Source organism: Propithecus coquereli, unplaced genomic scaffold, assembly GCF_000956105.1.
Source record: "Propithecus coquereli isolate 6110/MARCELLA unplaced genomic scaffold, Pcoq_1.0 Scaffold56, whole genome shotgun sequence".
NCBI classification, from domain to species: domain Eukaryota; kingdom Metazoa; phylum Chordata; class Mammalia; order Primates; family Indriidae; genus Propithecus; species Propithecus coquereli.
Window position 1 is genome coordinate 1,372,299 of NW_012151507.1, and position 12,770 is coordinate 1,385,068.

At 41.1% G+C, this 12,770-nt stretch overlaps 1 protein-coding gene across 1 annotated transcript in view; it reads right to left on the reverse strand.

Annotated features, from left to right (window-relative positions):
• The window catches only part of ADCY10 (adenylate cyclase 10 (soluble)), a 64,053-nt gene extending 59,778 nt beyond the window's left edge, over positions 1–4,275 (reverse strand). Inside the window, exons 1-4 of the mRNA XM_012657743.1 lie at positions 4,128–4,275; positions 3,318–3,422; positions 2,085–2,123; positions 1,437–1,580 (exon numbers count right to left, since the gene is read on the reverse strand). Coding sequence (XP_012513197.1) covers positions 1,437–1,580; positions 2,085–2,123; positions 3,318–3,422; positions 4,128–4,275 — 436 coding nt within the window. The remainder of the gene's footprint in view (positions 1–1,436; positions 1,581–2,084; positions 2,124–3,317; positions 3,423–4,127) is intronic.
• Between the last annotated feature and the right edge of the window lie 8,495 nt (positions 4,276–12,770).

Consider the following 12,770-nt stretch of genomic DNA (forward strand, 5'->3'; position numbering starts at 1 on the left):
TCTTCAATTATTTACACTTAAGGGTAATAGAGGAGAACTTTAGTAATTCCTATTCTGGGAGAATTTGCATTTTATCAAAGATTGAGGTTCTAACTAAAAATAATACCTTAGGATCAAATGTCAGACAACAGCCAGAGACGGTGGGGGAAAAGAAATAGGCATTTGACAGTCATGTGTCCCATCCCAACAACGGTTCTTTCAAGTTGGGAGATGAAGGTTTTGGCACCTGAGCAATATTACGACATGTATACAAAATATATGTATAAATGAACTATACGTGATACACATTTCTTTTAAACAACTCTAATACAATCAAGGGTTTTTTATTTTTGCTCTCTGCTATTCTGATCTGTCAAGGCTGATTTCCCCTGATACTATGCATGGTTAGTTTTCTGTCTCAAACACACTGATGCTTAGACCCACTAAAGGAAAGGGTGCTGGAACCCAGCTCTCTAATGGCCAATTGTCATGTACGTGAGGGACTCAGCATCCATCATTCTCAGGAAGGAGACTGCATCAGACTCCCTGAGTGTTGACTTGGAAAAATATTCAGTATTATAATAACTTTGATTTTTTTCAACAAAATATGTAACTTATTTGGAAATTTGGAACAACATCAAAAGGGGGAATAGATTAAAGAAGGTTGAGAAGCAGTTAATTGCATGACCCCAATGATCCCATCAGCTCTGACACTGGAAAGTTCTAAACTTTACAAAGTTTAGCTGGGCAGAAGTGAACACCAACAGCACCAACCCTAACTCTAGCTGTTGCTCCTCATTTGTACGTCTCAGAGTCTCATTCCTCCTCTATGAAATGGAAATAGTAATGCCTGTGTCTCAGGACTGTGGTGAAGAAAATGGCATAATGTGTATGATGTCTGCAATGCCCTATGGAAATGCATGTGATTGTTACTATATTATGTTAATATATATGACCTTAAGAAGCCCTGTGTACAGCTGGAGCTGTGTTGCCGGCTGACCTGTTAAGCCTTTCTTGCACATCATTCTTGTGAAACGGGGGATGGCCCGTCTGATGTCATTGCTGAATCTATGAATCTGTGTAATGACCAGCTGGCTACTCTCTATTTTATTATACTGCACAATCTTGACAAGCAGCAACATATAATAATAATAACAGCAATAGTAGTAATAAAGACCATTTTGTTTAGTGGTTACTAGGTGCCAAGAACTAGGTGCCAGTATACTAACTGACTTTTTATAACAGCCTATTAGGCAGATATTATGATTAGCCCAAATCCTCTTGACTGGTAAGTGAGGGAGCCGAAATTCACATGCTGGTCAGCCTGATTCCAAAGTTCAAGGCATGATGGGCTTGAACCACCACGTTCTACTGTTTTCCCTTTGGGAGAGAGATGCCCCAGGAGTCAAGACCCATATCCAAACAGCTGTAGCATCTGTCCTTTCTCAAACGCTTACCTATCTTGACTTGGATATCTAGGCCTTCTTCAGATTCCTGGGTCTCAAATAATCCATGGATCTCCAGGCTACATTTAATTACCACCGTGATAATGTTTTTCAGCTGCTTTCGCTCCACCTTCCACATGGCTAGCAGTGCATCACCTTTAAGAGAGAGACATACTGGGGGCCTTTGACCTTCCCTGGGGATCAGTCTTTTTTTTTAAGACAGGGTCTCACTCTGTCACCTGGGCTAGAGTGCAGTAGTGTGATCATAGCTCACTGCAAACCTCAAACTCCTGGGCTCAAGCAATCCTCCTGCCTCAGCCTCCCGAGTAGCTGGGACTACAGGTGTGAGCCACCATGCCTGGCTGATTTTTTTTTTTCTGTTTTTTTTGTAGAGATGGGGTCTCACTATGTTGTTCAGGCTGGTCTTGAACTCCTGGCCTCGAGTGATCCTCCTGCTTCAGCTTCCGAAAGTGCTAGGATTACAGGTGTGAGCCACCATGCCTGGCCGGGTTCAGTCTATTTTGTATGAGATTTGTACTGAAACTTACTCATCAAACATTCCTCAACCCACCTCCTGGACACTACTTTCTCTGAGATGCCTCCTTTGAGTACAGGCATCTCAACACTCCTTTCTTACCCCTCCCTTCTTAGCCTCCATACCTGCAAACTTTAGGATGTCTCCTCCATAAATCAACACTTCTGGGGGAAAAAAATAAATTAATTAAATCAAACCCTGATTCCTTAAAGCTAGTAAAAAGAATTCATGCTTCGTTAGTAGAATCGAAAATGGCTCAAGAGAACAGCAATTCAGAGAATAGGCTTATACTAAAGATGTTATCTCAGACAAGTTACTTAACCCACTTGAGTCTGTTTCCTCAACTGTGAAATGAGTATGGTGAACCCGGTTATGTCTTTGCTCCATAGCTGTGAATGGGGAAAGACAGGAAAGAGGACGGCGAGGTTTCTGAGGACGCCTGAGGACGACTGCCTTCCTCTTGACATAATGGAATGCTTTTTATTGATCTATTGATCAACATACGTTACAGGTTGAGACTTGCCTTGGGTGGGCGGCTGAGTGACAGGATTGCATGAGAAAGGGGAGTCGGGAAATGGGGAAGTCACCACCACGGTCCACTTGAGTTTTGTTTATTACCAACTTGCATTTTGTTAATTTTGACTTTATGGTATAAATGGACATTTTTTTTTCTCTTAGTTGTGTGTCATCGCAAATTTGTTGAGCGCCTGTTGTTTCGAGTGGGATGCAAAAAGGAATTAGACATAGTTTCTGCTTTTACGGAGCATTAAATTTTCTCTAGCGGGTAACATTAAGATGTTCCAAGGGAACTTAGAGCCTACTAAGACATGAAAGCCTGGAGTTTACCTTAACAGAGTAAAATCTTCCCTTCCTGAATAATAGTTCAAATGAGCAATGCAGACGAGGCGGCAGTCAGAGGTCGAAAAGGGACTAAACTTCAGTCAGCTGTCAGTGCTTCAGTGTCCGTCATTAGGAGACGAATTGATAAATTAGTTGCAGATCACTCTTTTCTATTTATACAGTCTCTATGTTTGGGTTATAGTGATGCTAGCTTTTTAAAACACTTGACCATATTGAGTATAATAAAAGTATTACTACCACAGTTCTTTTAAAACCAGTTTGTAATTCAGCCCTTTACCCCAAAACATCCTTTCTCTCAAATAGTCTCTATTAGTGAGACCTCATTATATTTCTTCAGCTGTACTATATCATGTTTCAAAAAAGACTGGTTTCGTACACGCTTCATGGGGAACATGAGGAGTGCTAAGCAATTCTGCTCTACCAGGTTATAGCCAACAGCTACGGAAAAAGCAATGCATTGAAGTATCCTTGAGCCAGGAGCCCACGGGAAGACTTACTCTCCACAATGGCACTTATGTAGCAGTTGAGGATCTCCACCAACTGCTCAGCCCCGCGGTCCATGTACATGGCTGTGCTGAACTTCTCAGTCATCGCGGTAAAACCTGTAAAAAATGTGCGGCTGATTTTCTTGGCTGCTTGGGAGAACCAAACGGAGCCGGAAGAGGGCTGTGCTGGAAAGCAGTGGGCCTTGGCTTCTAGGAACTGGCGGAGTTTCTTCCTGATGATCTTTGTGGGCTAATCAAGTGTCAGACATGCAGCCCCCTCTGTGTTTGTTATTTTAGAGGTCAGGGAAAGGCTCCAGATGTCCTTTCTTCCAAATTCTCAGCGGTCCAGCCATGACTGCAATTCCTTTAACTAAGAATAGAACTTTCATTCCAGGGTAATGAACACACACCCATTTTAAATACTTCTGAAGAGGTGGCAAGTTTACTATTAAGATGTAAACATCATCTAGGGAGATCATTTTCTGAGGTCAATTTTGATGGGGGATGGGTGTGGGGCTTGGGACTTGGGGGGATGCGTTAGTGAAGTTGGGGCAGGGACGTCAGAACCTGAAGTTCCAGGCCTGGGACGTGGGCATCTTAAAGACACGCCCATGACTGGAAGCGTGGGGTAAGAGAAGATGAGAGCGAGCCAGGGCCAGAGGTTATCCCCTCCCTCTTGAGTTCTCAGTGGAGGACATCTGCTGCAACAGCCTGGGGGCTGGATAACAGCCTCCCCACTCTGTAATCAGGCTGAGCTCTGCGTGTACATTCCGATGTGAACCTGTTGCTCAGCCCATTAATCAAACATCCCTTTGCACTTGCCTGAAATGTCAACAAACATCAGGACTCCATCAAAATAATCCACAGAGGGTCGCTTTGGGGAGATATTTCCATAGACAATGAGGTCTGGTAAATGAGCTGCTATTTTGATGATGGCCCGGTCCCGTAATTCTTCCTGTTGAGCGTTCATGTTCAAGGCTAGTGTTCAGTATTTTATGGTGACAGGAAGCAGTCCCCAGATAGGTCTTCTAGAAAGAAAAGTTGGGAATAGATGACATCTGACTTGTTCATTCGTTCACTTTCCTATTGCTTTTTCTCCAGTTGCTTTGTTCTAATCTATGCACTGCTTATTTCAGTGATTGAATGGTAAAGCCAGAGTTGTGGAGTCACACTCCAAAAGGGCCAATTTTCTATTCAGAGGAAAAGCCCTCCAACCCTGAATAGCTGTTACCTAAACAAGCACCATCACAAAGAGGCTGAAATGGAAGAGGGCAGCTGAATGGGCCCACCCATGTTCTGGAAGGGGTAAGCCCTCACAGGGCAAGGCCGGGGGCTGGGGGCCCCTAGCACTGCTCGCTTAGGCCAGACTCCTTTCTCTTCTATCCTCATGTTTCCTTTTCTCCTCCCCGTCCCATTTGGTCTCTTATTTTTTCTCCCTACATTTTGAAAATTTAAAAAAAGAAAAAAAAACGTATTGGGATGCTGAGGTGGGAAGATCGCTTGAGCCCAGGAGTTTGAGGTTGCTGTGAGCTATGATGACACCACTGCACTCCAGCCCAGGCAACAGAGTGAGACCATGTCTCACGAAAAAAAAAAAAGGTGTAGTTTATGTGTGTATTTGAATATTTATATGAAGGTGAGTAGAGTGTTATATATAGACAAGAGATTAAGTCTATAAAGTTATAATGTTAAATATAGAGAGGGAAAGAGTTCGAAACGGTGTGTGTGTGTGTGACAGCTGGAAAGCTGGACAGCCTTCAACTGTAAGTAGGAAATGTTGAAATTTCAATTTGCTGCCCAGTTAGTTCAGAGAAAACTAGGATTTCCTAAGTAGCTTCCTTCCTGTAGCTGCTGGGGCAGAGTAAATGCCCATGCCCAAATGTTGTAAAAATCATGCTCTACCAGCCTGAACAGTAATAGCATCCCCAACTTTTTCAGTGCCATCCAAGTTTCTGGAATAGGTGATAAAGAAAATAAGAGATTTTTTTCTTGTAAAGAAACTGTTGGCAGGCCTGTTGGCTCACACCTGTAATCCTAGCATTCTGGGAGGCCAAGGTGGGAGGACTGCTTGAAGTCAGGAGTTCTAGACCAGCCTGAGCAAGAGTGAGACTCCATCCCTACTAAAAATAGAGAAAATTAGCTGGGCAACTAAAAAAATAAAAAAAATTAGCCAAGCGTGGTGGTGTGCGTCTGTAGTCCCAGCTACTTGGCAGGCTGAGACAGGAGGATCGCTCGAGCCCAGGAGTTTGGGGTTGCTGTGAGCTAGGCTGACACCAGGGCACTCTAGCCCAGGCAACAGAATGAGACTCTGTCTCAAAAAAAAAAAAAAAAAGAAATTGTTATTGTTGGTTTAATTCTGACCAGCAGGAAGAAACTGGTTGGCAATTTCAACCAAACATTGGTCATATTTGGATACATAAATGTATTAGAAGAAAAATGTGAGATAATCACATATATTCCTTAGACTTAAGGAAAGCATTAAAAAAAATGCCAGAGAAAACATTAGTATATTTAACAAACTTTAAAATGTACAGAAACCTCTAAAAGTGAGTACTAAATATTAGATATTGGATAACCTTTAAAAGGAAAAGCCCTGGTAAATTCAAATATTAAGAAGTGAACAAAAGATAGAAGAAACATATACGGTTTAAAAAAAAAAAGGTAGCATTAAAAACTCAATAAAGACCATAGCATGTACTAGGAACAGTTAATAGAAAATAAGTAAAGCAAATAAATAATTTTAGATGGCGAATTTGATAAGTGCTATATGAACTTTTAAGAAGAGTGTGAGAAAACTGAATACCCAGAATGAGCTGAGACTTAGGGAAAATGCCAAAGTTAAAAAAAAAACAGAGATTTTAAGCTTTATTGAAAGCAAGGAAACTAATGAAAGAGAAATAAGGACAAAGCTTAAATATGGTATACTACACAACTCTTCTTTCGTTTTTGCCTTCTCCCCCATGGAGAATTGAAAAGTATAAAAATATTGCTAAGAAAGAATCGAAATTTAAGAAAGTAGTGATAAAGCACTTAGCCAGTCATTTTAAATAAATTCAAGTAGCCATCCCCAGTCAATTTATATCCTCAAATATTTAAGGAACTGAAAGATGTAATGTCAGTAATTTCAAAAAATAGTGGAGAACAACAGATGGGGTAGAAAACTGCAGATGGGCCCATTTTCTTCTGAATTTCAAAAGGTGGTGGTGGATTCCAGAAAACACAGACTGATAAATATGATGTATGAGTCAAGATAATCTAGTTTATGCTTCTTTAACGAATGGCCCCAAAATCTCAATGGCTTAAACTAATAAAGGCTATTGCTCATACTACGTGTCTGTTGCGGGTTGGCTGGGGCTCTCCTCTGTTGTTGCCTTCGCTTTGGGACCCGCACTGGGACATTCTGGTTGCCAAGGCAGTGGGAAAGACGATGCAGTACGGAACACACATTCTCTTCCCAGAAGTGACATATTTCATTTCTACTCATGACATTGACCAAAGCGAGTTACACAAACCTACCTAACTTCAAGTAGGCAGACAAGGGCAATCCTACCATGTATGCAACAGGAGAGAGAGAGAGTTGGAGTATTTGTGAGCAGCTTCAATGGTTATTTAGATCAGCAAGAGGTGATTAAAAGGAGTCAAATGAATTCACAGCCAAGAGCAAGCTAACCTTCTTTCCTTTCTTAAAAATGGGGTTATTAAACTTTTAAATCAAGAGAATCCTATAGACAAACTATATCTTGACTTTAACAAGGCATTTGACCAAATTTCTCATATTCTTGTGTGTAATAGGAATGATGAAAATATAGTTAGGTGGTTAACGATCATACCTAAAGGATATCGATTAGTGTTCCAACATCAACTCAGAAGGAAGTCTTCATGGGCATGCTAGAGAACTTTGATAAAGATATAATTGGAAGACAGCCATTAGGGAAGACAGTAGGGATGGTCCTTAAAAAATTAAAAACATAACTACCATATGATCCATCAATCTCACTTGTGTATATATCTAAATGGAAATGAAATCAGTATGTCGAAGAGATATCTACATTCCGATGTTCATTGCAGCACTATTCACAATAGCCAAGATATGAAATCAACCTAAGTGTTCATCAACAAATGAATAGTCAAAAAAATGTGGTCTATATATACAATGGAATACTATTCAGCCTTAAAATAGAAGGAAATCTTGTCATTTGTGACAACATGGATGAACCTGGAGGACATTATGTTAAGTGAAATAAGACGGGAACAGAAAGACAAACACTACATGATCTCACTTATATGTGGAATTTAAAAAAGTCAAATTCACAGAAGCAGAGAGTAGAATGGTGGTTGGCAGGGGCTAGAGTGTGGTGGGAGGAATGGGAAAATATTGGTTAAAGATACAAAGTTTCAGTTATACAGGATGAATAAGTTCCAGAGATCTACTGTAGAGCATGATGATGATAGTTAATAATGTATTGTACACTTGAGAATTGCTAAGACAGTAGATCTTAAATGTTCACCACAAAAAAAGGATATGTATGTGAGATGATGGATATATTAATTAGCTTGATTTAATTGCTTCACAATGTATACATATATCAAAACATCATACTGTACACCATAAGTATGTACAATTTTTGTCAATTTTACTTTAATAAAGTTTGGGGTTAAATAAATAAAGTTAACAAAATATAATTGGAGGAAAAGCTAATGAATGACAGAACCAGGATCTTAAAATACCTTAATCAACTGAAATAACAATGAAATTCCAGAAAAAGAAGTGCAAAGTGCTGTTTTTAGACTTTCTAACAAAATCAAATGCATAAGCACATGATGTGAAAAACTAGATTTACTATAAATTAATGCTATCTTTTAAAGCACTTTATTGAAACATAACACACATGCAGAAAAATGCAGAAATTATAAGTGTATAGTTTGAATTACTATAAAGTGAACAAATCCATGTAATACCCGTTCCTATCAAGAAAACATTACCAGCAGTCCTGAAGTCCTTCTCAGGCCATCTCCCAGTCACTCCCCTCCCTTCTCCCCGAAGGTAACCTGATTTTTAACGCTGTAGATTACCCTTAACAGTTTTTTTTTTTTTTGAGACAGAGTCTCTGTTACCAGGGCTAGAGTGCCATGGCATTAGCCTAGCTCACAGCAACCTCAAACTCCTGGGCTCAAGCGATCCTTCTGCCTCAGCCTCCCGAGTAGCTGGGACTACAGGCATGTGCCACCATGCCCAGCTAATTTTTTTTTTCTATATATTCTTGGCTGTCCAGCTAATTTCTTTCTATTTTTAGTAGAGACTGGGTCTTGCTCTTGTTTAGGCTGGTCTCGAAGTCCTGACCTCAAGCGATCCACCCGCCTCGGCCTCCCAGAGTGCTAGGATTACAGGCGTGAGCGCCAACAGTTTTTAAACTTTATATAAATGGAATCATACTGTATCTTTTGTGTTTGTGATATTCATCCATGTTGTGTGTATATCAGTAATTGTTCATGTTCAATGCTGTATAGTATTCCATCACCTGATTATACCACTAAGTATTTATCCATTCTATTATTGACCCATGGGTTGTTTCCAGCTTTAGACTATTAGGATTAATACTGCTAAGAACATTTCTTGTACATGTGTTTTTGTGGACATATCTATGCAGTTTGGGTATATACCCAGGAGTGGAATTTATGTGTCATAGAATATACACATATTAAACTTTAGTAGATCTTGCCAAACAGCTTTCCAAAGTGGTAGTACCAATTTACATTCTAACAAACAAGGTATGAGAGTTTAGTTACTGTTTTTCCCACTCAACACTTAGTAGTATTGTCAGTCTTTTCAAGCTTTAGTAATCTTGGTAGGTAAGTGGTAGTATCTGTAGTTTTGTGTTTCCCTGGTGGTATTAATGAGATAAAGCACCTTTTCATATGTTAATAGGCCATTTTGAGGCAATGTGGGGGGTGCGGGGGTTGACAACACTTGAATAAACCCATACGCAATGCAGTTTTAAGGTACATAAGCAGTGTTCATATCTGATCCAGAGGATTGGATTTAGTCTGCCCAATTTATCTGAAGTTCATTGATTCTGGTACATGAGGAATGATGGAAGAAATTGGAAATGTTAAGTCAGGAAATAATGACATTGGGTTAAAAATGGTAGTTGTGCTCAAATATTTGGACTGAAATGTGGGCTAAGTAGGAGACACAGGTTCCCATGCAAAGTGTAATGGGGGCCCCTGCAGTCAAGAAAAGAATGCCCCTGTTTTCTGATGTAGGAATTTGGTTTGGCTAAGCAAGAATAATGGGAGGTGTGGAGAGGGAAAGGAGAGTTGCTGTATTTTTTCTTCAGTGGAGGGAGCTAGCTATCAAAGAATAAATGACCTTAAACAGTGTGCTTTTGCAGGCATGGATGCTCTGAAGAGGCTTCCACAGATGTGCTGAGCAGCCACACAACTGAGACAGGACAGAGCAGAACTCAGTAGGCTGGAGCTCTGTTCTTCCCTCTCCTGCCCCTGGCTCACTGACTATCTCAGCTTTCATCTCTGGCTACCACTTGTAAGATTGCCAGATTGAGCAAATAAAAATAGAGGGTGCCCAGTTAAACTTCAATTTTAAATAAACAATGAATAATTTTTAGTATAAATATATTCCAAATATTGCATTTTACCTAGCAATCCCATTTTATCTAGCAAACAGCCCCTTCGATCCTGGCAATACCACACCCTCCTCACACGAATGGTATAGACTGTTTCGCTAAAGTTTTAACACTGTATGGAATATGGGTTAGATTTATTTGTTGCTGCTCCAGAGGACCAACTAGGATCAACGACCGGCAATCACTCAGAGGCAAATATAAACAATGTAAGAATAAACATTCAAACTGGGCAGTTTTAGGAAGTATTGGATAGCTACCTATCTGCCTGTGAGGTTAGAGCTGATTCTCTTTTTTTTTTTCAGAGACAGAGTTTCACTCTGTGGCCCCGGATTGAGTACAGTGGCATCATCATAGCTCACTGCAACCTCTAACTCCTGGGCTCAAGTGATCCTTCTGCCTCAGCCTCCTGAGTAGCTGAGGCTACAGGTGTGCGCCACCACGTCTGGCTAATTTTTCTATTTTTTTGTAGAGATGGGGTCTCACTCTTGCTCAGGCTGATCTTGAACTCCAGAGCTGATTCTTTTATTTAGTGGGAAGATGAATTAGATAATTGCTAAGATTCCGTCGTTTTAAGTAAGATAATTTGAGGACTTGGGCAGATTTTTCTAAGTTTATGATTACTAAGCAAGGAAAGTAGATGCATTTTGAGATTAAGATAACACATTTAGAAGTGAGGCTAAAGGAGGGAAATTATCTGTTCATGGGCTTAAAGGCAGAGACATCTAAAATGAACACCCATTAAGAAGACAATAGACATTTTCTATTGTTCTGCAACATCAGAAACTGATGAGTGATGTTTACCTTTCTATAGGCACATACCACATTATGAAGACCTTTTTATGTGAAGCATTTTACATAGGTCGCCTCATTTAATCCTCAAAACAGCACTGTGAGGGAGGCCCGAGCCCTATTTTATACGTATAAAAACTGAAGCTCAGAGATATTAACTTGCCCTAGGCAACACAGCTGGAAAACCTGCGTTCTTTCTACCATACCATGCTCTGTCCCACTGGTGTATGCTTTATGACACTTTGGGGGACGATTATGACCTCGAGAAAAGATGTATCTCATTTTACGTCGACAGTATCCTCAATCGTTTGGCCAATTCTATCACGGTCAAAGACAGAGTTTGAACAGAGTGGTCACTGAGGAGGCCGAGAGTGCCCAGGAAGGAGGACACCTGAGTGAGAGAGCAAGCAGGACTGAGGCCCCAAAGATAAACCGAGAGCTTCCTGAACGAGGGAAAGAGTGAGTAGTTTCACTGTTTAACCTCAGCAGCACCCAAAAGTGAAAATTAAAGAGAAATTACAGATCCATTATCCATTAGTGTTTCTCTAAATATCTCTTCTAGAATTTTCCAATAGATTTCGGCTTGAATTCAACTTTTCATCAATATGGAAAGTCAGGTTTCACAAGAATCCAAAGAAGAAGATACTCTGAACTTAAAGGGATCGTGTTGTCTGTCACGAAGGCCTGCCCGGCCACTCTAGCCATCATACTTTTTCCTCTATTATGGCACTCAGTGTCTATAAATTTATGTGGCTTACTTTCCATATAAATATCCTTATCTTTATCTTTCGAGCTGTTTATGTTTTGTCGTCCTCTGGATTAGTAAACTCCCTGTTTCGAGGCCATGTTCTATAGGTCTTTGTTTTCGCCGCTGCATCTTCCTAGTGCCCCCTTGACACACTGGGCCCTTGCTATCTGAGGACTGATTAGAAAGGAGGATTTCTCGTGAGAAACTGCAGAAAAGAGGCACATAAAGGGGGTGAGCTAGAAAGACAGAGTATCCAGGATAAAGAAGGTGAGGCGACATTTAGCCTTCGCACTCCCAGCCTCACTTAAAAGGCTGACAGAGAGACATGCAAGCTTAACTGAGACTCCGAGCCCAAGGTTCCCCACTTTCCTCTACGCTTCGAGCTGTCTCCTCCCCAGACAGCGGCCCTCGGCTCTAGCTCTGCCACCATCCTCTCCCCTGAGCCTCCCGCTTCCACACACCTCCTCTACCTTCCAGACTGAAGAAAAGCCACGGCCGAGCTCTTTCAGGAGTGCGGAAAACCGGAACGGGGCCCGGGTGACATTATTCTGCAGGCGCCAGAAGTGCCGTGTCTGTCTATAACTGACCCATAAAGTGACAGTTTTGGCTAAAAGCCGTTTTCCAGGCCACTCCCTCCTCAGCAGCCCATTGCTTCACGGGCACCGACTGTGCTTCTGATTGGCTGGCACTGCCCTCCCCTCCCCCACCAACCTCAGCGGCCTGCGCCCACACCAGGACGGCCTCAGTTTCCCGTTCTCTCGTCCTGACACGTGGGGCAGGGGCGGGGATATGACCCCAAAGTAGTTCCCACAACTCCTCCCTCGACCATGTGGAGGGTGGTTGAAATTAGACAAAGTTGGCAGACGATTATCATAGAACTGTCTCCAGAGTAAGCAGACACCTAACTTTAGTCAATAACGATTACAGTTTGCACCAGGCCTACGCAATTTACCAGTTTTAATGAATTCAGTACTCATCGTCAGAGATTTCTGTGAGGTAAATTTTTGTTTGGAGAATTACGTACCTGTCTTTTCTGACTGGTCAAGTGCGTACTTCTGACCAAATTTATCCCAAAGATAACCTGAAATCCAATGTCTCACTAGATTTGCGTTTTCTTCATCAAATGTGATACTGGGGAAATGTGTTTTAAGAGGGTAGAATATTTTCTAACAGCTTAAAACACGTTTTCTAGGTGATCTTATATATATCACAACCACAGTGAACATTTAGGGGCATATATTTAAAATTTGATTTAAAAAATCTAATTAAAAAAGCAAGCAGGCC